Source organism: Bubalus kerabau, chromosome 11 (genome assembly GCF_029407905.1).
Source record: "Bubalus kerabau isolate K-KA32 ecotype Philippines breed swamp buffalo chromosome 11, PCC_UOA_SB_1v2, whole genome shotgun sequence".
In the NCBI taxonomy this organism is placed as follows: domain Eukaryota; kingdom Metazoa; phylum Chordata; class Mammalia; order Artiodactyla; family Bovidae; genus Bubalus; species Bubalus kerabau.
Window position 1 is genome coordinate 29501919 of NC_073634.1, and position 24463 is coordinate 29526381.

General features: G+C 38.8%; 2 protein-coding genes across 5 annotated transcripts in view; one reads left to right on the forward strand and one right to left on the reverse strand.

Moving 5' to 3' along the window:
• The window catches only part of SLC3A1 (solute carrier family 3 member 1), a 38401-nt gene extending 28463 nt beyond the window's left edge, over positions 1–9938 (forward strand). Inside the window, exons 9-11 of the mRNA XM_055539969.1 lie at positions 2661–2828; positions 3824–3940; positions 9491–9938. Coding sequence (XP_055395944.1) covers positions 2661–2828; positions 3824–3940; positions 9491–9931 — 726 coding nt within the window. The 3' untranslated portion in view covers positions 9932–9938. The remainder of the gene's footprint in view (positions 1–2660; positions 2829–3823; positions 3941–9490) is intronic.
• Positions 9939–10723: 785 nt separating this feature from the next.
• The window catches only part of PREPL (prolyl endopeptidase like), a 34733-nt gene continuing 20993 nt past the window's right edge, over positions 10724–24463 (reverse strand). For all 4 annotated transcript variants that reach the window (XM_055539966.1, XM_055539965.1, XM_055539968.1 and 1 more), the window contains 8 exons: positions 24221–24406; positions 19650–19847; positions 17283–17458; positions 15761–15977; positions 12845–12994; positions 12301–12424; positions 11257–11330; positions 10724–10922 (listed from right to left, as the gene is read on the reverse strand). In XM_055539966.1, coding sequence (XP_055395941.1) covers positions 10833–10922; positions 11257–11330; positions 12301–12424; positions 12845–12994; positions 15761–15977; positions 17283–17458; positions 19650–19847; positions 24221–24406 — 1215 coding nt within the window. In that variant the 3' untranslated portion in view covers positions 10724–10832. The remainder of the gene's footprint in view (positions 10923–11256; positions 11331–12300; positions 12425–12844; positions 12995–15760; positions 15978–17282; positions 17459–19649; positions 19848–24220; positions 24407–24463) is intronic.

Consider the following 24463-nt stretch of genomic DNA (forward strand, 5'->3'; position numbering starts at 1 on the left):
TGCAGGCTACTAGATTCCAGGAAAACATCAGAGCCTTTCAAAGCCCGTTATGGTCATCTCATTTCCAACTTTTAAGTTTTTCTGGTCAGTCTCTGTTTGGCCCAGGTTGGTAACCCCACCTCTGGCAAGTAATCAATTGTTTTTGGCATATGCCTTCCAGATAAGATGATTTGCATACTCAGCTCTAAGTCAGAGCAGATAAAGAAAAAAAAATCCATCCAAAAGTGAGCTGCTGAAAAGGTTAAATAGTGATAGTTCTTTAGAGATGGAGCTTTTGATGACTTTATTCTGGTCCTCCAGAGCTTACTAGGCTGTTGATTTTTACAGTTACTGTTGGTTTTCAAGGCTGTCTTGAATCTGAGGGGAAGGGCATGAGATTAGGGCCAGTTAAAATGACACAAATCTTAACTATTCTTACTGAGACCCAGCTGTTCTTCTTGAATACTCCTTTGATTGCTTGTAAGCCTTTCATTTTCAAATTCCGAAAAAGTAGATTTTTTTTTTTTTTTTTTGCCACCATTCTCCTTGCTTTCACGTTAGAGATTTTGGTGGTCCTTACTCTACCATTCCAGAAGTGCCTCTCTATACACATTTTGTAACGGAGTTTTAGCACTTGGTTTTTTCATATGCTGAAAGTCTCAGATATCACTGGCCTGTGAGAGGCCCTAATCTCTGCACATTGCTGATCTTGATTTCAGTTCTGAAAAAGGCAAAGTGCTCTAGGTCCAGAAGACTTGAGAAATCACAGGGTTCCTTGTCAGATGCTTTTGCGATAATGAAAATAATGAACAGTGGCGAAGTGAAGTGAAGTGAAGTCGCTCAGTCATGTCCGACTCTTCGCAACCCCATGGACTGTAGCCTACCAGGCTCCTCAGTCCATGGGATTTTCCAGGCAAGAGTACGGGAGTGGGTTGCCATTTCCTTCTCCAGGGGATCTTCCTGAGCCAGGGATTGAACCTGGGTCTCCCGCATTGTAGGCAGACGCTTTACCGTCTGAGCAGAACCAGTCTAATTGTAAAACAGTATTACACTTAAGAGACCATCCAACCGGCCACCGTTCGCCATCCTCCAATGGATACTGTGGCCATGCAGTATCACACAGGAAGACCAGGTGTGCAAAAGAGTGAGGCTGGAATTCTTAGCTCCCATCTTGTCCTGAAGAATCCTGGATAAGCCCCCAAGATGAAAGGTTGTTGTTGAACCACGTAAAGACACTGGGATTCTCGGCCTCTAGAGAACAATTCAATCCGGGGCCAGAGACGAGGCTTGACCGCTCAGAGCTTTTGTGTAATAAAGTTTTATTAAAATATAAAGGAGATAGAGAAAGCTTCTGACATAGACATCAGAAGCGGGCAGAAAGAGTACCCCTAAAATTAGTAACCTAATTTTCTGGCCATAAAAAAAGAAAAATACTTTACAATGGTCTATAGAAAGGTAATTGTAAAGAGAGTTTTAGTAGATCTAAAGAAAAAAAAAAAAAAAAGGCAAACTTCCTTTTTTTGCTGAATTATAATGACTAAGTTCCTATTTTTAGACTCAAGTTCAAAGGCTGGTTTTGTGCTATAACCCTGACCTGAATAAATGACGCAGTTTCTCAGAGCCTGTGTCATCATTTGGGAAATGGAGATAACAGTACCCAACAGGACTGCAGTGAAGGGCTAAATAAAATATAACGCAGGTGTGAAAGTACTTGTAGACAGCAAGTGCCATGCTTGGCTTACGCACGAGATTTGAGTTGTGGTTTATGCAAAGATTTGTTAAAACATGTAATTAGAACATTTAACAAAGAAATGGGCCTTCCCTGGGGGCTCAGTTGGTAGAGTCCCCCTGCAAGGCAGGAGACCCGGGTTCAGTCCCTGGGTCCAGAAGATCCCCTTGGAGAAGGAAATGGCAACGCACTTCAGTATTCTTGCCTGGGAAATCCCATGAACAGAGCATCCTCGTGGGCTACAGTCATTGTCGCAAGAGTCAGATACGACTTAGTGACTAAACCACCAACAAAGAAATATATTAAATTGAAAACCCCGTCAAATTTTTCTTATATTTTAAAAATAGAAGTTGATTTAACTTTTTAAATTTCTTTTGAAAAGTTCAAAAATCTCACACATATACAGGGACACATCAGAAGGCTTCTTCTCACCCCCGTCCCTCCCTGTCTCACCCCATCCCTCCCCCTCTCACCCCTGTTCTTCCCCCCCACCTCTGTCCCACCCCTGTCCCTCCCCGATCCACCCCGTCCCTCCCCATCTCACCCCGTCCCTCCCCGATCCACCCCGTCCCTCCCCGTCTCACCCCTCTCCCTCCCCCTCTCACCCCTGTCCCTCCCCCTCTCACCCCTGTCCCTCCACCTGTTCCTCCTCAGGGGGAAACATATTTCCTTTCCTGTTAGTATTCTCTTATCCAAATGTGTGAAAATATTAATAGGTACGTAATAAATTACGTCTTATTGGCAGTTTCATCGTGAAGTAAAGGGTTACCATCATCTTGTTGATCACAATTTTACAGCCAAGGAGCAGGGTTAGGGCTCAAATTCATGTGTGCTGATACAAGGTACCCATGGTTAACCATGTTTTTCTGCCTGGTGAACTTTTTGTGAAACGGTATATCTTCCAGATAACTCTATATAGAGCACTTAAAAAAAAAAAGTATCTGCCTTTCAGACTGGTGGACCAGACAGTGTCCGGCTGACTTCTCGTCTGGGAGAGAAATATGTCAACATCATGAACATGCTTGTTTTCACACTGCCTGGAACTCCCATAACTTACTATGGGGAAGAAATAGGAATGAGAAACATTTTAGCTGCAAATCTCAATGAAACCTATGATGCTGTAAGTTAATATAACTTAACCATGCACCATACCTCATTTTTTTGCCAGATCAAAGAATTTACTCTTCTGCTACCAAAATCATGATTACTTAGCTTTTGTTTCTTACTGTTAGGCAGTGATAATTTTTCAGCTTTCTTGATTGGAGAGCTTGTCAGAAAGCTCCCTGAGCCACACAAGTGAGTTTTTCCCGTAGAGCCCAGCATCTGCATTTCGAAGATATTTTCTAGCCAATTCTCAGGCGAACTAAGATTTAAGAAGCCCTGTTTTGAGTTTGGAATATTATTCATTGCCTTCTACCTGAAACATGGAGTTAAGAACACCAATTATAGTGCTTGTCTGTATTGCTAGATCTGGCTTGGCCATAGCACAAAGAGTCTTCCTTTTATGTTAACAAACGTTATGTACAACCTTAGGCCTGAGTAGTTTAAATTTTCTTTTTGTTTGAGGCTATGGATTTCACAATTATGTTGCTAAGCAGATAAATGATCTTGAACCTGTAATTTGTATGGTTAGCTTTAAATTGTGAGATCCAATTTCCCTAATATTTGGTCAAAATGAAACCTTTTCTATTTAAGCCCCTAAATTTGTGTGTGCTCATGCAACGACCAGGTTAAAAGGATATAATCTAGGCCTACTTGTACACGGCTGTATACTGGAGGCCATCATTGCTGTATCACAGCAGAATGAGTCTGCAAATGGCACGTTTTGAAATCCGACATTATTCAATTTTAGGGAAAACCAGCAAAGATTCCAAGCATGTACTGATGTTCAGTTAGTAGGTTATTCACACTCAAGATGTCCTTAACTGTTTTCCAATAAAGTGTAAAGCTGGTTTTAAGTACTGACTGTTAAAGCCTTTTCCTTATGAATGCTAATGAATTTGAGTACTAGCTGAGAAATTAGGGAACTAAATACTTATTACTAATAAATCATGGCCAAATTACATTCCTTTTAATAACCAGATAACTGTTTTTTTCTTTATGGTCTTGATATAGGGTACTCTTTTCTCAAAGTCACCAATGCAGTGGGACAACAGCTCAAATGCTGGTTTTTCTGAAGGCAATCATACCTGGTTACCCACCAGTTCAGACTACCATACTGTGAATGTTGATGTAAGTATCCATGAAAATTTTATGCTGACTCCAGAAACAGGAAATGAGTTTCTGTTGCTGACAACATACACTCACCTTGAGTTGTCCAAAACCTTAACTGGTGTACTTTAAATCAATCACATAGGCTTCTTTTGTAGTTTTCATTTTTAAGGAGTTTGCAAGTCATGTTTTTGTGAAAATATGAAGTGGTGCACAAGCATTATCAGAATAGTATACAACGCATCCTTGGAATGATTCTGAGGTATGAAATATTAAGGACATTTTATGGAGGTCTTTAAGCAAGCCAGCTATCCTTTCTCCTTTCCTGTCTCTCCAAAGGAAGGAAGGAAAGTAGATCAATCAATCTAGGGTAAGATTCTTGAGAGGAAGGCTGTTTACCTACAGAAACTAAAGACGTGAATTATCCCTAGAAGTAGCTGCTCTGGAAAAGCGTACCCTCCAGCTTTTGCCTTTACTGTTTTCTGTTCTCATGGTGATTGAATCTGCCAAGTTCAGCAAACAAATTTCTTAAACAGGAATGCATTAATTCCAGCAAAGAGCCAAACACATTTCCTCAGATCAGAAAAATGTGAAATAGATTCAGGTGTTTTTATGGGAAAACACACTCTAAACTACTTCAGTGGAAGAGAAATTATTGGCATCATGTGAGGATACAAGTTTTATAGCATCTACTAAGTATTTTGAAAACACTCCCCAGATTATTCTGACATAGAACTTCAAGTAAACCCTCCTGTTCCCACAACTTACGGCTCCAAGCACCGCAGGGATAACTTTGTAGGTAGGTCCGTGAGACACAAAATCTGTATTTTAACATTTGTGTTTTGGATTAAGTATACTTACTGATTTTCACTATGTCCAAATGTCCAGAATACTCCCATAGGCCAATTTGATTCTGATATGTAAGAAATCTTACGTAAAAATGTACACCAGCACAGATGGGAAAACGTAAATGCAAATTACATTAATGGTCAGATTAGTCAAGTCTTTAAAATGATCATGAGTCATGCTTGGGGTGATGCTATATCATAATCAAGGTGACCAGAAGTCTCAGGGAATGCCATTTTAATGAAACACCTCCATAAGAGCCCTAGAATAAGGTGAGAATTTAACTTATAGAAGATAGAAAGTAAAAGTAAGATTACAGAGAAACAAGAGCACAGAAACCAGTCAAAATATTACTCAGGAGCAAACAGCACTGACAGGTACAGGTGACAGCACTGCAGGAATGTTCCTGCACCGCCGTAACTGGCTGCCCAAGAACCTGCCTGAGGAGAAAAACCCAGGGCCTGATTGGTCATCAGACTTTCGCTGAATGAGTAGAGCAAAGCCTGAGATAGCGTTAAACTTCTACAAACACAGAAGAAAGAAAAGCAGCAGAAGAAAAGCCAGTTCAAGTGATGTCCCTGGGAGGATTCACTGAGGAGTGATCTCAGAAATAAGCGCTTTTACTCCTCAATTCACAGAGGCCTTAAAAGGAGGGCAGGACCCTAGGTTTGATTACTTTTAAGCAGGAAAAGAACCCCCACACCCCCAAAGACAAACCAGACCTACCTCCAACGTGGTTTTTTGCAGTTACTGCTGCTGCTGCTAAGTCGCTTCAGTCGTGTCCGACTCTGTGCGACCCCATGGACGGCAGCCCACCAGGCTCCCCCGTCCCTGGGATTCTCCAGGCAAGAACACTGGACTGGGTTGCCATTTCCTTCTCCAATGCATGAAAGTGAAAAGTGAAAGTGAAGTCGCTCAGTCGTGTCCGACTCTTAGTGACCCCATGGACTGCAGCCTACCAGGCTCCTCCGTCCACGGGATTTTCCAGGCAAGAATACTGGAGTGGGGTGCCATCGCCTTCTCCACATTGCAGTTACCAGAGACAGGCAACTGAAGACAGGCAAACATGAAGTATCAAATACAAAAGTCAATGAATCACCAAAAATCACACTACATTTGAGAACAATTAAGACTGTGAGAAGCACTAAGAAAACACTGAAGAAAGCAGAGAAAATAACGACATAAGACTTCATTACTAATAAAATTGCCCCTTCCCTGGTAGGTTATTTTGTGTAGTCCCTTAACTCTCTTAAAGAAGTGATTTGATATCTTAGAAATGTAAAAATATTGTCAAAATAAACAATAAAATAGAGATTCTAATTACTGTGCTGGAAAACTGACGCAAGATTTTTTCCCAGGGTGTACTATAGAAAGGCAAAGAAGTTTTTTTTTAAACACAACATGACTATTTTAATACACAACCAAAATATAAAACACCATAAATGAAATGATGGCAAATGGATGGCAATAAAAGATAGTATTTATTTGTAAATGATTAACATCCTTAGTCATAAAAGAGTTGTTAGAGCTAGTTACAAAGATATTGATATTCCAAGGGAAATGAAAAAAAAAAAAAAAGGCAAAGAAGTTAACAGTATAGAGAGGACATTTTTGATATGTGGAGAATAAATCTAGGAATTCCAACATATACCAAAAAGTGAGTTCTAGAAAAGAACAGAGAGGAATAAAGAGAAAACCGTAAAAATACATAGAAAGAAATCAAACTTGAAAACAGATTGCCTGAGAAAAGGACTAAAAATTGAACTGGCATCAGCTTTCTCAACCGGATACTAAAACACATTAGAACGTTCCCTTCACAGCTGTAATGGAAACTTGATTCTAAACCAAGAATCCTATATCCATTTCAACTGGCATTCAAGAGCAAAAATGGAAAAACAAGGACAGAAATTTTACCATGTATAGCCAGTTCCTGAAAGAGAAATTGGGGACTCCAACAAAACCTAAAGGGAGTCTAAAAGGAAGATATGATGTATAAAATACAGTGAGGAAAGGAATCAGCAAAATTTAAGGATGAATAATTTTTGATATATAATGTAAAATAAGGTATCCTGGAGTAAAAAGGCTAGTGATCTGTTTCTATATGGGAAGTAGTGGCAGGGCAGGGCTGCGTGTGAGCGTGAGTAAGTGAGCACACATGCGTGGGAGCCAATGCACTTTAGAAGGATGGAGACAGAGTAACGCACTCTAGAGCTGAGCTGTCGAGTAACCACCAATCACTGTGATAACTAAAATTAAACAGAATTAAAAGTTCAGTTCCTGTGCCACACGGGCAACCTTTCAAGCGCTCAGTAGCTAGTGGCTGCCACATGGCACAGCACAGATACAGAGCTTTCAGCACTGCAGGAAGTGATAGAGCAGCACTGCTGTGTTAAGAAAAATGTTTTTAAATGGTCATTACAGTTCTAAGGGTAACCATTAGAAGAACAGACATAAATGATAATTTTCAAAGGATATTAGAAGGAAATAAAGTACATAAAGAAAGCCAAGCGATCCAATAAAAAGCTAAAAGAAAGAAGATAAAACAATAGTGCAATTAAAATAAAAGATGAAATAAGGTTACAGGATTATGTCTAAACATATGGTAATCACAGATATAAATGGCTTAAATTCACCTATTAAAAGATAAAAACTCTTGGATTAGAAAACAAAGACAAAATCTGACATAAGAGACATAGCTAAAACAAAAGGGCCCAGAAAGATTGCAGCTGACTATCACTTTCAAAACAAAAAAATGCATATAGCTTTTAATTTAGTAATTTCATTCCTAGATATCTCTTCCAGAATACTCTGGAAATGATTTATATATTTTATCAATAGAAAACCAGTTGAATCAATTACAGTTAATCTATACAAGAGACAGACTTCCCTGGTGCATGGAGGAGCTTGGTGGGCTATAGGTCACAAAGAGTCGGACACGACTGAGCGACTTCACGACGATACAAGAGACAAGTATGCAGTTTTTAATGCATATTAAAATCATATTCAGAGTGGATTGATATGAGACGACCTCTGACCGACTAAATAATAATATAAAAAAAAGGCTACAGAATGGTAACATGCCACTATTTGTGTAAAGAAGGAAAAAGTATGTTTACCTATGTTTGCATGGGTACAGAATGTAGCATTTCCTATGATACATAAAATGGAAGAATATATACACAGTAAGAGTGTATCTCTGGGACAGAAAATGGAAAGCTAAGGGAAGAGGCTGAAGAAAACCATTTTATTTGTATATTATTCTGATAGATGAATTTTACATTGTATGCATGCATTGTCTATTTTAAAAAATAAAGTTACAAAAAGCAGGTGGGGAAATATTTAATAGCAGACAAAACAGAATTCAATATGAAAAGCATTATGAGACAAAGGCAGTTTTGAAGAATTGATAAAAGAACATCCCACTATAAATCATGAATCTATGCATCTAGTAGCTTCAAAATATATAAAACAAGTACTCTGAGAATTGCAAAGAGAAACTAAGAAATCGCAATTACAGAGAGACACTTGAACATACCTCTAGAAAGTGGTAAGTCAAGTAGACCAACGTAACAACACTTACTGGGCACTTTTTATAAGTGGCACTGAACTATGCTTTTTCATGCATTATCTGAGGCTATACAAAATGTTAACAGTAAGTTGACAAGTCATATACATATACCATACACATGTACCATAAATACCTCTGTACCTGATAAACACAGAATAGGCTTTTTTTTCAGAAATCTATTAAATAATACCACACATTAGACACCTGCCCCAAAGAGCCATCACTACTGCTGAAGTCGACTTGACTGGCAAGACTAGAATGAATGAATGTTATCACTGACTTGGTAATAAAAGCTTATATGAAGACAAATCTGGCATTATGTATCAAGTATACATACTCCTTGACACAGTAATTGTCTTTCTGATATTTGTGTCATAAATAAATAATGCAAATATGGGGGAAGCATATTAGAAACTCAAATGTCAAAATGAAAGGGAATGGTTAAGTATGGTATAACCATTCAACTGGATTATTATTCTGCCATTAAAATGACATTTAATAACAGAAGATGTTTGAAATGTTAAAAAAAGCAAGAAAAATACAACATTAAATTATGTCTGTTTTATATAGCTATAAAATTTACTTCAATCTTAATGGACATATATTACTTTTATGGGTAAAAAAAATAGTGCAATCTCTTTCACTTTAGACAGCATTTTGCTCTGCATCCTTTTTTTTGCAATTTTCTGTTCATAACTAGCATCTTCTGAAGTTACACCAACCTACACATTATTCTACAAAAGAGAACAGAGAAACCCCAATTCAACAGAAGTCCTTGGAGTCCATGGCCAGGATGGCTGCTTTTCTGCCAGTTAAATGTAGCATAAAGGGATTTATTTAGGCAAGTTAAATATCCATTAAATTAGATATGGACATTTAGTGGAGTCAAATTTGATGTCCTAATCAGCTGTGGCCAAAATGTAGCAGAAAAACTGTGCACTCTGCAAGGACTCCCAGCAAGGTGAAACCCTGGACCTGGAGTTGCTATTAGCAGCTAAATGAACTATTCGGTTCAGTCTCTTAGTCCTGTCTGACTCTTTGCTACCCCAATTTAGTAGTTATTTTAAGGGAAAAATTGAAGCAAGTTTTTTTGGGAAATAATTCTTGATACTCTGAGAATCAAACATTTATGTTAATATTTTTTTTTTTTTTAATAGGTCCAAAAGACTCAGCCCAGATCAGCACTGAAGTTATATCAAGAATTAAGCCTGCTTCATGCCAATGAGCTGCTCCTCAGCAGGGGGTGGTTTTGCTACTTGGGGAATGTCAACCATTCTATCATGTATACAAGAGAGCTGGATGGGATAAACAGAGTCTTCCTCATGGTTCTGAATTTTGGAGAATCATCAGCACTAAATCTAAAGGAAATGATTTCAAATATTCCTACAAGAGTGAGGATAAGGTTAAGTAGCAATTCTGCCTACAGTGGTCGTGAAGTGGACACGCATGCTGTTACACTGGCCAGTGGAGAAGGACTCATCCTTGAATACAACACTAGGAATCTCCTTCATCGTCAAACAGCTTTCAAAGATAGATGTTTTGTTTCCAACCGGGCATGCTATTCCAGGGTATTAAACATACTGTACAGCTTGTGTTAGGCACCTCTACGAAAGAGATGGAGACACTGGCACTCCGTTTGCAGTAACTTCACATATAGCAGCATGCTCTGGGTAAACTTTATGAGTGGTCACTAATTCTTTTTTTTTTTGGCTGCACCATGTGGCATGTAGGATCTTAGTTCTCTGGCCCGGGATCAAACCTGTGCCTCCTGCATTGGGAGCATGGAATCTTAACCACTGGACTTCCAGGGAAGTCCCGAATGGTCATTAATTCTGATATATTTCTGTAACTTGAGTGAAACTGCTTTAGGGAAGGTTCTTAAATGTTTTTCAAGAATAATAAAATGTTTAAAAGAAAATTATCACTTGCAGGAACTTGTAACTTTTTGAAATAACATCAATAAAAGATGATCAGAGCACCTAGGACTCCAGATGATTAGAAAGATCTAATGAATTTTAATGGAAAGCATGGATGATTAGAAAGATATAATGAATTTTAATGGGAAGCACGTTCGTTAACCTTCTTCCATAAAATGCAGGTATAGAAATTGGAGGATGACTTAATTGCCAGAGTGCCTAAAATTTTTCACTTGCAGAAATAGGACCTTGATGTATAAACTGTTCAAAGAAAATCATAGTAAAACTAAGCTGTTCTGACAGGAGAAAGGGGAGACTTCTGCTGTCAGCAGCCCTTCCCTCCCTTCTCTATGTGCTTCTATGCAGCATGGTTTGAAAATTACTTTCCTGGGTTAAGGGGCATGTGCCTCAGTGGAGACACTGGTATAAGCAAGTGAGCTGTTTATGAAAACCAAATTTGGATGGAGAATAAAATTTTTAAAAAATTATTTACTAACTTAAAAAACTCACTTTTGTGAACATAATTGGAAATATGACTGTGAAAGACTTCAGTGTGTTTCCAGTTCCCAATGAAAGCAGCATTTCAGAATTTTAGATATTTCTTAAGGTTATCAAAAACACTGGTGCTGTCAAGTCCAAGTTCCTCATACAGGAATTTAATTTGGGCTGTAATCTAAAAGAAACACATTAAAAAGAAAATTAGAAGGCCTTTGTGGTAAAACTCCAGTGTTCCAAGTCTCTCCTTGTCTATTCATCTTCATGTAACTATGAAATCAGCAATTTATGGCAAGAGAATTTTTTTATTTGGCACAGAGGTGGAAGCTCCCATCAACAGATTCCATTACTTTCTCTGACAGAGCTCTGTCCTCTTTACTCACTCAGCATTTCTCCTCTTCCAAGTCTAAGCCACAGACCCAACACCTGGTGAAGTAGCCTGCGCAACCCTGTGTAGCCACAGTACATCACTACTTGGGGATTTACCACTGTAGAGGGGACTGACAACATACCTTTTTGTGAGAATCTTCAATCACATGGTTGCCTCCAGGCTGAATATCTAAAATAATATTGGGGACTTGATAGCCTGAAAGAGTTAACATATGAAACAATTAGAAGGATTTCGGCTCTCCTTTTCCCTCTCCTTTTCAAGCATTCTATTAAAATAATAGTGAAGCTGCTGCTGCTGCTACGTCACTTTAGTCATGTCCGACTCTGTGCGACCCCATAGACGGCAGTCCACCAGGCTCCTCTGTCCACGGGATTCTCTAGGCAAGAATATTGGAGTGGGTTGCCACTTCCTTCTCCATAACAGTGAAGAAGAAAGGCATAAACCACCACCACCACCACTAACAAGAAGAGGTGGGGGGTGGGTTGGGGTGGGGAGCAATAGAAAACAAACTCCTGAAACAGGAAATTTGGGAGGAGGCCCAGACAGAGGAAGGTGGATGGAAAGACACATGGAGAAGGTTGTGACCTAGGAAGAAGCTAATGGGTCCTATGGAATCTGAGAGCCCTGTGACTTGGAAACACCAGTTATAGCAATGGGTGTGAGATGTGGAACTGAATAGAAGGCAACTGTGTGAAAACTTATATGTGAGCTCTTTCCACCCTGAGCCCAGATGTTCCCATGTCTTGACAAGGAAAAAAAAGGTAAGAGTTCTTTAATACAACTCAAAGATCTAGAAAAAAATTAGAGCTGCTATTTTGGGCACAGAAGCTCCAGAGCAAAAACTTTAAAGAGTGCCAAGAATAATAGCTCAATTAATTTTGTTAAATGAATGAATGGTATGATATAGCATGATACTATACCTCCAAGTTACGTTTGATACATTTGTTTACTTTTTTCTTTGTGCCTTGCCTACGTTTTTAATGCTGTCCTTTGAAAAAGAGGCAAGGCAGCTATAGTCATTACATTTGCTTCTGCTGGGTAGTCAACACAGGATAACAGTGATTTGCCTATGATTCTGGGTGGCTGATTTGGTCTGGAGCATGAGATGCGCCGCTCTGAGCAGCCCCCTGACGGCAACGGTCCCTGCTCCCTGCTGGCTTCCTACCTTCCCCGCTGTCCTTAGCATGCTCTGCGATGGCTTCCTTGAGTTTCTCTGTATAGTTTATGATTCCTTTCAGAGGTACACGTTCGTCATTTTCATAAGCTGTGATGTGAATTGAAGGATAATGCTGAAAGGAAAGAGATGTACAAAGAATTCCTTATGATCCCATTCCTTATGGATTATGAAAACCAATTGCCTTATGGATTATGAAAAACAATTATCTCTATGTTTTTCCCCTAAGTGATCGACTTTTTTTTTTCCTCATTTGATATTTTTGAGATTTATAGCACCCCAATACTAGACTATCTGTTACCTGGAATAACCTTTTCTTGACTAGTGAGACCTTGACTTTACTGAATCTAGTCTCCTGAGCTATTAAACGGAAATTAACAAGGAGTATGAGCAGAGAAGGGGCTGGAAGGTGTCTGGGTACTATAAGGAGACACAATATTAAGGCCTTACTAAATTCCTGCTTCACCTCGGATACACATCCTTCTAATTATTTTCTCTGTCACTTCAGGATAGTATTACGACTGCCTTTCACTACCTGAGGTTTAATATTTTGACAGGGACAGTAACGTTTTATGTAGTTCTTGTGTTTTTCATCAGATGAAGGATTCCCCCATTCTTCTAATTCTTCTAATGTCAGAGGAAGTGTCGTGTCCATCATGGTGTTGAGAACATCCAAGAAAGGTGCCTTAAAAAAAAAATTGAGAGATGTAAACTTCAATTAGTAAAATGGTAAAATGACTTTCAGATAAATACTATACTTTATGAATATACATGCTGACATGAGAGAACAGAGCTCAAGCAGCAATGTACATTCCCAGGAGCCAGATTAATTACCCATCTGTAACCAGGGCCTGAGATCTGTAACTGGCTTTTAAGGTATTCAGACTCCTTGAATGACAAAAGGTTTATCTTCCAATTTCACAATTTTTGCTTTTAGTTTTCTTTTTTCATATAATAAGTGCTGCCACCTTACATCCACGAGGCTCTATAAAAAAAAGTGTTGGCAATGACGTGGAGAAATGGGAACACTTGTGCATTGTTAGTGGGGATGTAAAATGGTGCAGACAGTATATTGTTTCTCAAAAAATTAAACCCAGAATTGCCACATGCTCCAGCAATTCTATTCTTAGGTGTGTATCCAAAGGAAATTAAACCAGGGTCTTGATGAGTACACCCCTGTTCACAGCAGTACTGGAAGTAACCCGAGGGTCCACTGATGGATGGATAAGCAAAATATAAATGCAATGATACAATGAAATTCAACCTTAAAAAGAAAGACACTTGCTACAGCACAATGGACCTTAAGGAAATTATCTAAGTAAAAATAAACCACTTGTAAAGAGACCTATATTGTATGATTCCATTTATACAGGAGGTACCTTAGTGTAGTCAAATTCAAAGAAAACTAGAATGGTGGTTACCAGAGCCTAGGGGAAGAGGGAGTTGGAGAGTTGCTACTTAATGGGTACAGAGTTTCAGGTTTGCAAGATTAGTTATAGAAACTGTACAACAATGTGAATGTACTCAACACTACTGAAATGTACACACTTAAAAATGGTTACGATGATAAATTTTATGTTATTTTACCATAATTAAAAATAAAACTCCCAGAACACATGAATAAACTCAGCTGGACACTTTACATTATAAAAAGGTAATAAATACTAAAGAAGAAAATCTGAAAAATATCCAAGTTGAAAAAGAAAGTCACTCATTGGCTTATAACCAGTGTTAAAAGAAATGGCAGCTGCTTTGTTCATGAAGCCATTATAATCTTCTGATAACCTGTTTTTCAGCTTTGTTTTCTATTAACATTAAGCAAGTACATTGGGCAAATGCAATTCTTTTTGTCTGCCTAATATCTTTGACTTAGCTCCTGTTTTGCAGTTAGAGTACCCCTAACCTTATGACACCGGCTGCCTCTCACTGTAGAGATGCTAAATGCCCGATAGGGCCCGTCCCAACTTTGCCTCAAGAGTGACAGCAGCCACATAATGTAGTTTTACCAATCAGACATAATATGCCCCCAATTCTGAATGAACTGTTGGATATTTAGGTTAATTCCAGGTCTTCAATGTTGCAAGCAATGTGGGGTAAATATCCTTGTGCACACATTTCTGATGATTTCCTTTCTGACTTCTAAAGTCAAAGTAATTTCTCAAAGTCAGAAGTTAGTCACATTTTCTTTATAATTCTGCCATTATTATCTTTTTGCATGGAGTTTCTTCCCTTCTATACTTAATATTTCTATTAAAAACAGATTTATAGGGTAAGATTATTTAACACTTATTTACTTCATACAAGCCTACAGTATACCCCACACCCTCAAAATTAAAATAAAAAACCCTGAAAATAATTTACTTTCTCTATCCTAATTATCTTCTAGAGTTATCTACTGCAGAAGAACAAAATTTGCCACCCCCAGGTTCTTTTAAGCTGAAATTAATCAAGGTCCAAAAAGTCTCAGAAGGAAACTTTGAGCTCTTCTATAACTGCCTGAAGAATTTAGACAGAGGGCCTATTACAGGAATATCACCAGATAATAAATATGGATGACATGCGCTGGGGAAACGCTTAGAGACCAGAGTCCACTCTGTGTTCCCTTGTCTCCGTTAACAAACATTTGTTTACCAGACTTTCACTTCTCCATCTCCACGTGAATTGCCTTTTATCTCCTGAAGTCCCAATCAGCACCTCCAGCATCCTCTTTCACCTTTAGCTGAAGAAGGTGAATGCCCTGGTCATTGTGGTGAGTCACTTAGTTTTCCTGGGTCTCTCCCATGTATACATGTCACTAAACTTTTGTTTCATTTTCTTCTGTTAATCTGCCTTATGTCAGTTTAATTCTTAGACCACCCAGAAGAACCTAGAAGGGAACAGGAAAATGTCCTCTGCCCCTACACTAACCAGGAAGCAGGAGAATGGTGGAAGTGAATGAGCTGCTGTAATTTCATAATTTTGGACACCAGCAAAAGACTATAGAGCCTTTCCAGAACAGGTCAAAGTATTTCAACCGAAGTACAGAAAAACTACTCCTAAAGACCACTAATAAGAATGGAGTATCTGAAAATAAAGAGTCCCTAAATCCAGGACTGAAATGTTGATGCCAACAGAGCCAAAGGATTTCATACATTCCAGAGTCAGTGTGCTCGGCTTGACTTCCTAGATCTGGGTGTCATATATGCTTTGCCACTTTTCCACCAACTCTAAATGCTCTTACAGATATAAAATGATCAGTGAGAATAGCCACTAATATCCTTTAGTGGAAATCCTTAAAAATCAATAAAGAATACTGTCAGGAAGTTCTCCCATAGCTACAATTCTCTGTTTAAAATTTAAAAGCTCTGCTATACTTCTATGCAATGGTAAAACTGGAACAGGAAATTTTTCTTAGAGCATCTTATTACTTCACGCCTCCCTATTCGGTAAACAGTAGAGACAGAGTACTCACCTCCAAAGTCACAGCTCTCAGCAGTTCTGGACTAGAATTACACAATGCTCCCACAAGCACCCCTCCAGCACTGAAAGCAGTCAGGGCTGTTAGACTTGGCTGAGAAAAGCCTTGGTCATGAAGCGTCTTAATGCAAGCTTCTAAGTCAGCAAGGCCATTGAGTTTTTTAGTTAGCCGGCCATCAGCATGCCACTGGAGGCCTAACTCACCACCTCCCCTGAAATTAAAGGGCAAGAAAGTTTTAGTGGGGAAAAAATATTAATGATATAGGTCAGGGTCAGCAAACTATAGCCTCTGGGCTAAATTTGCCCAGAGGCCTGTCTTTTATATGGGCCTTGAGCTAAGAAGGATTTTTATATTTTTAAATTAAAGGTTGGGGAAAAAAATAAATATCAACCAGGAATATGCAGTGGAGACCATATGTAGCCTGCAAAACTTAAAATGTTTACTATTTAGTTCTTCAGAGAAAGTTTGCCAACCCTGTTGTAGACAATCAAAACTTGATTCAACAAATATGCTTTGAGTGCCTGCTTGCTATTTACCAGGCATTGTGCTAAATGCAGGCCTTAAAAATATAAACAAGTAGAAATCCTCTGTCTTGGAGGTCATAATTTTTTGGGGAAAAACAGCTACCAAGCAACACAGTCACTGCTATAACAGAAGCAGAACCAGAGCAGAGACTATCCACCTGTCTATATATGTGAGTCAGGAACATGAGTGCTTTAAGGAGATGACACCTAAGCTGAGTCTTGAAGGAAGAATGTGAGTTCCCAGAAGGGCAAAGAAAGGGATGGCATCATCGACTCAATACATGAGTCTGAGCAAACTCTGGGAGACAGTGAAGGACAGGGAAGCCTGGCGTGCTGCAGTCCATGGGGTCACAAAGAGTCGGACACGATGGAGAAACTGAACAACGAAAAGAAAGGGAAGGCATCGAGACACAGCATGTGGAAAGTCACAGAGGCTGTCATTTCAAATGATGTAGCAAAGGCTGCATGTGTAGGATGTACATGGCTGGAGAGGAGGGTGTATTTGGGGAGTGCTGACAGACGCCACTATGAGGATAAGCCACATCATTAGGATGTTAATATGGAGGATTTGGATTTTATTGTGGAGATGGGAAAGTGGTAAAGGATTCAAACAGAAACAAAATACTTTTGTGTCTTGAAATCAGCAAAGTAATATGGAAATTAGAGTGGAAAAAAAGGGAGTCCATCTTAAGAAGCTATTTTAGAAAAATCCAAACTCAGGAGAATGAAATGGAAACAATAATGTAGCTAAGCACAGAGACTGGTTTATCTATTCTAAAAATTCTAAAAATCTGGTGTAAAATCCTAAAAAGTTACCCTTTTGCTCCTGGGATTAAATAATCCCAGACCCAGGGTTCTGCTAGCGAACCAGGTTCCACTAGCACAGGTTTAGGAGCACAAAGGAGCAAATCAATGTTCGCTCCCCAGCATCTTGTTATTCTGGACATGTGATGATGCTCCAGCCCTCATATGCCACACAAAACATGACTCACCGAACATGACAATATGCTAATATCCAGCCATCATCCACCAACACCCGCCTTTCAGGCCTGAAATTCATTTTCAAATCCATTCCATAAGCTCCATACACTTGTACCAGGAGAGGTTTCTTCTGCAAGTCCTCAGAATCCGTTTTATGGAAAACGGTCATTGGCACTAATTTTCCATCCTGGAAATAAAGACGTATTATGCAGGTAAAGAAGTCTTTTGAAACAGTTTTATCCCCAATTTTATGTGATGCTTATTGATGTTGAGCAGCAACTTCATTTAATTAAGACAAAAGAGTTATGGTCTCTCAAAGCCCATCAGGGTCCTTAATTTTCAGCTACTCTGCTGACACAATATTAGAGTAACTAGAAAAGATAGTAAGACTCTGGCTTGAAAATAGTTTATTAAATGTAGCTTTTCATGACAGTTAAGTAACTTTATAATGAGTTTTTCACTATTCAGTTTAACTATTTTTTTTCTTTCAGGACAAACCAAAATAATTATCAAGGTTACATATATTAGCATAGTATTCTTCCTATACCTCAGGTTACATATGGGCATTTCCTATCTTTGAATATATACAAATATGTTAACTAAAGAAGTTTAAACAACTCAATTTTTGGTACTCAATTGTCAGAATTCTCTGTCATTAAACCTGAAATCTCTTCTAACCTAACACCCACTCACATCCTCTTCACCGACCTATTTAACTTTATTTTTAAAATGTTTCAAAGTGGTTCAGGTTTTATATATTTTAACATCTAAATTATTTTTAAGTCAAACAACTATACCTCAGTGTAGTTCTCTGGACAGATAATATGAACTATACCTGATCTTCCTCTCATAGAAAAAGGGTAGAAATGTTGGTTGTCACCCTGCTTACAGAAACTAAGGAAAAAGCACTAGTTTACATAAGGAAAATAATATAACCAGGCCACTCTATATTTTTTCACTCTCATTTTGAAAACTTCACTTTGGGGCACTAGTGTGTTATCAAATAAGGAAGAACTCTTCCCCTCATTATTATACTCAACTTGTTACAACAGTGTAAATGAATTTTTACTCCTCAGTAAGATTCACTGTTATAAAAAGATATAGGTGAATTTCTGTAAAGTAATCCTTCCCCCTTTCTAGCTTGACTGTTTTTTTTTTTTTTTTTTTTTGGTTGTGCTGGTCTTCCCTGTGGCATGCGGGCTTGGTTGCCCCACTGCATGTCAATTCCTGACCAGAGATCAAACCCAAGTCCCGTGCATTGCAAGGTGGAATCTCAACCACTGGACCACCAGGCAAGTCTCTGTAGCTTAATCCTTTTTAAAAAATAATTTTATTTACTTATTTTTGGCTGTGCTGGGTCTTCACTGCTGTGTGGGCTTTTCTCTAGTTGCAGGGAGCGGGGGCTACTCTGGTTGCAATATGCAGGCTTCTCATTATGGTGGCTTCTCTTGGTGTGGAGCACAGGCTCAACAGTTGTGGCACATGGGCTTAGTTGCTCTGTGGCATGTGGGATATTCCTGGACCAGGGATCGAACCTGTGTCTCATGCATTGACTGCTGCATTCTTTACCACTGAGCCACCAGGGAAGCCCCCTAGCTTAACTCTTGATCATTCTAGAGACAATACTTCCTCAGAGAAGCTTTCCCCATTTCTGCAGATGAGGTAAGTTCCTTTTACCATATGTTTCCACTGTCCTCAGTACATCTTCCTTTGCAGCAATCAGTACATTAGTAATTACTTCTTCAAAATCTCGCATCTTCCCCACTAGATTTAATATCCACAAGGGCAGGGACTAGCTTAGTTTGCTTCACTCTAATTGCTTATTACCTTCAAAATTATTGCCATAATGACACACAAACTATTTTTTTCTTTAAATCAACTTTTAATATTTAAATATACACAATACACAATATCAAGGGCTTGCTAAACTGGTTAAAGGGCTTTCCAGGTGGCGCTAGTGGTAAAGAACCACCTGTCAATGCAGGAGATGTAAGAGACATGGGTTCAATCCCTGGAGGAGGGAAGATCTCCTGGAGGAGGGCATGGCAACCCACTCCAGTATTCTTGCCTGGAGAATGCCATGGACAGAGGAGCCTGGTGGGCCAGAGTCCATAGGGCTGCAAAGAGTTCAACACGACTGAAGTGACTTAGGACTCATGCTGGTTATAAATTTTCTAATCCATGTTTAAAAAATTGCATGAATATTCAAGTTTAAAGAAAAGTCCATTTACCTCCTAAAATGATTTGAGTCTTGCAGTGGAATGTGAGATCCACTTTACTAAACTGTGATAATGTAATCCCATTGGGGCATTAATAATTAACAAACAGAATCTTTTCAGTAAATGGCAGGGCTGACAGTGAGGATCACAAAGACTTACCTTGCTTTTGGCTTCCATACGTAAAACACGACTAGTCTTTGTTATTGGGTCTTCATGACCAGTTTCCTCAAACAGTTTGCCTTCTGCAAACTTATATGTGTAATATTTTGGGGGACGTATTGGAGAGCACAGCTGAAAGGGGCAGTTCTTTGGGTCTGAATTTGTATCCATTATGAATCCACAGGCCCAAGGCGGGAGCTAAAGAAACAGAAGTTAGCTGTACTCTTTATTGAGACACTAAGTATTATTAATTAAATTTCTGGGTCTGCTCCAAACAAGATGATGTAGATATCAAGTTTATTTTTATCCACTTTCATCTAATGCCTCATTTAAGGATTACTTCAGTACAACAAAAAAAGTAATGACCAATAAAAATAAGAAAAAAGTACAGGAAAATGGTTTACCATGATTCTAGAGTGACTTAAAATCTCCTTTAATAAAAAAAGCTTATCTGGGGATATATAAACTTGGGCAATGAAACAACAAAAAGATTAACAGCCAATCAAGTATGAATTCCAGAACCCAAAGATATCTTCAAGATCTCTCTTCTCATAGAACATGAGATCTCTCACTTGTGGTTTTAATAATTTACCCAGCAGCCCTCACTCTACTGCCTGGACAGCACCAGGGACGACAGTCATTATTCCAGGACTACAAACTAGCTCAGCAGCACTAAAGCATTTACAGTTTGTTTTTAACTTTAGCTCCCAGGCTAACCATTGTGCAGAACAAAACCTTTCCCGCACACCTACTCTGAGAGACTCACTGCTATTATGATTAAGATTGTTAACTTTAAGAAAAAAGGAAAAGAAATCAAAATTTATTCTCTCCGAGCAGCAGGGTCCAGCCTCAAGCCTTCCACTAACATCCCTCTTACACCTTTTAAAAGAACTCTAGTAAGCAGGCTGACGGTATGTTAGAAATGGCACTGAGAGTCAGAATATTTCAAAGAAAATTGCCTTTCTTTTCCTGAGTAATTGTAGAAAGAGCAAATTCCTTAGAAAATCAGAGGTCTTGGCACAGCAACGTCACTGGTGGGCACTATTCAGAGAGGATAGATGGGGGATGTGTGCGTAAAGAGTGTACATTTAACCTGTAGAAACTATGGTCAAAGAGCTTAGGTTCACAGAGAAAATTTCTTGTAATTAATTCAAAGAATCCACTGCTGTCAAGCACCAGAGACATGTATTTGCATTGTCTTTCTAGAAGAGTTCCTAATTTATTCGCTTTAGACTGTGGATTATTTTCAAGGATAATTTGTTTATTTAAATATTATCTATTTATAATGTATACAACCATAACTAGAAAGAAAAATGAAATCATTAAAGTTAAAATCATTTTTGTTTTAGAACATTTATACAGCCTTTTAAGACACCAGACATTACATTTGATAATCTGACTTCATGAAGTAGATGGAAAATTCTGGCTGTTTTATTTAGGTTCTCATTCTTTCTTATTTATTTCTGGAGAAGGAAATGGCAACCCACTCCAGTACTCTTGCCTGGAAAATCCCATGGATGGAAGAGCCTGGTAGGCTACAGTCTATGGGGTCACAAAGAGTCGGACACGACCGAGCGACTTCACTTACTAACTAGATGTTGTTTGGTAGCTCAGTCGTGTCCGACTCTTTGCAACCTCATGGACCGTGGCACGCCAGGCTTCCCTGTCCTTCACCATCTCCCAGAGCTTGCTCAAACTCATGTCTATTGAGTCAGTGATGCCATCCAATCATCTCATCCTCCATGGTCCCCTTCTCCTCCTGCCTTCAATCTTTCCCAGCATCAAATTCTTTTCCAATGAGTTGGTTCTTCATATCAGGTGGCCAAAGTATTGAAGCTTCAGCATTAGTCCCTCCAATGAATATTCAGGATTGATTTCCTTTAGGATGGACTGGTACATCTCCTTGCAGTCCAATGGACTCTCAAAAGTCTTCTCCAACACCACAGTTCAAAAGCATCAATTTTTCTGCACTCAGCCTTCTTTATGGTCCAACTCTCACATCCATACATGACTATTGGAAAAACTATAACTTTGACTATACAGACCTTTGTTGGCAAAGTAATGTCTCTGCTTTTTAATACATTGTCTAGGTTTGTCAAGCTTTTCTTTCAAGAAGCAAGCACCTTTTAATTTCATGGCTGCAGTCACCATCCACCCTGATTTTGGAGCCCCAAAAAATAAAGTCTCTCACTGTTTCCATTGTTTCCCCATCTATTTGCCATGAAGTGATGGGACTGGATGCCATGATCTTTTTTTTTTTTTTTGAATGTTGAGTTGTAAGCCAGCTTTTTCACACTCCTCTTTCACCTTCATCAAGAGGCTCTTTAGTTCTTCTTCGCTTTCTGCCATAAAGGTGGTGTCATCTGCATATCTGAGGTTATTGATATTTCTCCCGGCAACCTTGATTTCAGCTTGTGTTTCATCTAGCCTGACATTTCGCATGATGTACTCTCAAATAAGTTAAATAAGCAGGGTGACAATATACAGCTTTGATGTATTCCTTTCCCAATTCAGAACTAGTCTATTGTTCCATGTCTGGTTCTGTTGCTTCTTGACCTGCATACAGGTTTCTCAGGAGGCAGATAAGGTGGTCTGGTATTCCCATCTCTTTCAGAATTTCCCACAGTTTGTTGTGATCCACACAGTCAAAGGCTTTAGCATAGTCAATGAAGCAGATGTTTTTCTGGAACTCTCTTGTTTTTTCTATGATCCATTGGATGTTGGAAATTTGATCTCTGGTTCCTCTGCCTTTTCTGAATCCAACTTGAGTATCTGGAAGTTCTCAGTTCACGTACGGTTGAAATCTAGCTTGGAGAATTTTGGTCATTACTTCACTAGTATGTGAAATGAATGCAATTGTGCAGTAGTTTGAACATTCTTTGGCATTGCCCTTCTTTTGGAGTGGAATGAAAACTGACCTTTTCCAGTCCTGTGGCCACTGCTGAGTTTTCCAAATTTGCTGGCATATTGAGTGCAGCACTTTCACAGCATCATCTTTCAGGATTTGAAAGAGCTCAACTGGAATTCCATCACCTCCACTAGCTTTGTTCATAGTGATGCTTCCTAAGGCCCTCTTTACTTCACACTCCAAGATGTCTGGCTCTAGGTGAGAGATCACACCATCGTGGTTATCTGGATCATTAAGATCTTTCTGGTATAGTTCTTCTGTGTATTCTTGCCACCTTGTCTTAGTATCTTCTGCTTCTGTTAGCTCCGTACTGTTTCTGTCCTTTATTGTGCCCGTTTTTGCATGAAAATGTTTCCTTGGTATCTCTAATGTTCTTGAAGAGACCTCTAGTCTAGATCTCTATGCCACTATAACAATCTCAAAACTAACCTCCATCCCCTCCTCTCTCGGTGCTTCGGTGTACTCTAACATGGCTGCCAGATAACCTTGTGAAGTACAGTATGACTCCTTAAATTATTCCCCTGCCTTCAAACTTCACATTTTCCCATCTTCATAATTTATGCATAAATCCATCACTTTGTCAAAGAATGTCAAATCATAGCTTCATCCCCTAGTAATTTCTTCTGCTTCAATAAAAGTGATTTATTAGCAGTTTCCTGAATATTTTCCTAACTTCTCTAGCTTAGAGCTTCATTTGATGGACTTTCTCATCATAGAATACTATTCCTTTCCCTACCCAACAAAACCCTATCTATCTTCTTTGGTTATCTCAAATTCTACTACCCACTAAAGTTTTCTTGGGCCCTCCGGGCCTCATGGCACTTTTTTTTTTTTTTACATTTTTTTTTTACATTTTATGTTTTTGATCCCACTTATTTAAACCCATCCTATACTTAATCTTTGTGTACAAGTCTAATCTCATGATAAATGGTATTCTCCTATGGCCAGGTATTTTGACTTACTTCTTTCCATTCCAGAGAGCCCAATACAGAACTCTGCACATAAAAATTTAATAACATCCAGTGAATTTACTGGAATTGCATTTTAGCAAAAATTGTCATAATACTATAGATAGGGAGATACAAATGGCCTGTTTGCTGGTCATACAACTCTTTCCACATCAAGCAAAACAGAGGCCTCTCTTTTTCCCTTCAGTGCATGCTACCTTAACTCACATATTAATGCTGCTGTAAAACTGGGCAATAATGTTACCATTCACAGTTTTATAAAATTGGCAAAGAGATGATACAGACACAAACAAGTGTGGGCGAAACACTGTAGCAGAAACACGAGAGGCATGATTACTGTCTGGGATGGGAGAAGGAGGTAGCGGTTAGGCTCCAGCTGCCAAGCTGGCCTGAGTTATAACTATATCTAAGGTTGTAGAGATACATGATACAGAGATATGTAGCAAGAGAAATACAATGGCACTTAACTCTACTTCTGAAGTTCATCCTATACAGCAGTATTTTTCAGTGCACTAAAAGCAAAGACTTCTAAAAGTAATTCCAAAATAAACCTCCTAAACCTGATGAAGACCCACTATATTAAATTCTATTTAATTTCTAAGAAAAAGTGCATTGCTGTTATTCAAAATTTGATGTTCTGTTAATACGGCATGTATTCTGATTTAACAGTATTATCTTTTGAAAATTAAACATACCTTTAGAGACCGAACTGAATCGTCAGCCAGACCAATCACGTTAACATAAAGTAAATTGCTATGCTTCAGGAAGAGAACACAATGATCCTTAAACATGTCCAAGTCTACAACTTTTGTATTTCTCTTCATTGTGAAAAACAAATCCCAATTCATAATAGCAGGGGTATCAGCTGCTGTTCTCATGAGCTGTGTGGAACAAAATTAGAAGAGATCTAGGTATCAGATGACTGCAGCATCCAGAGA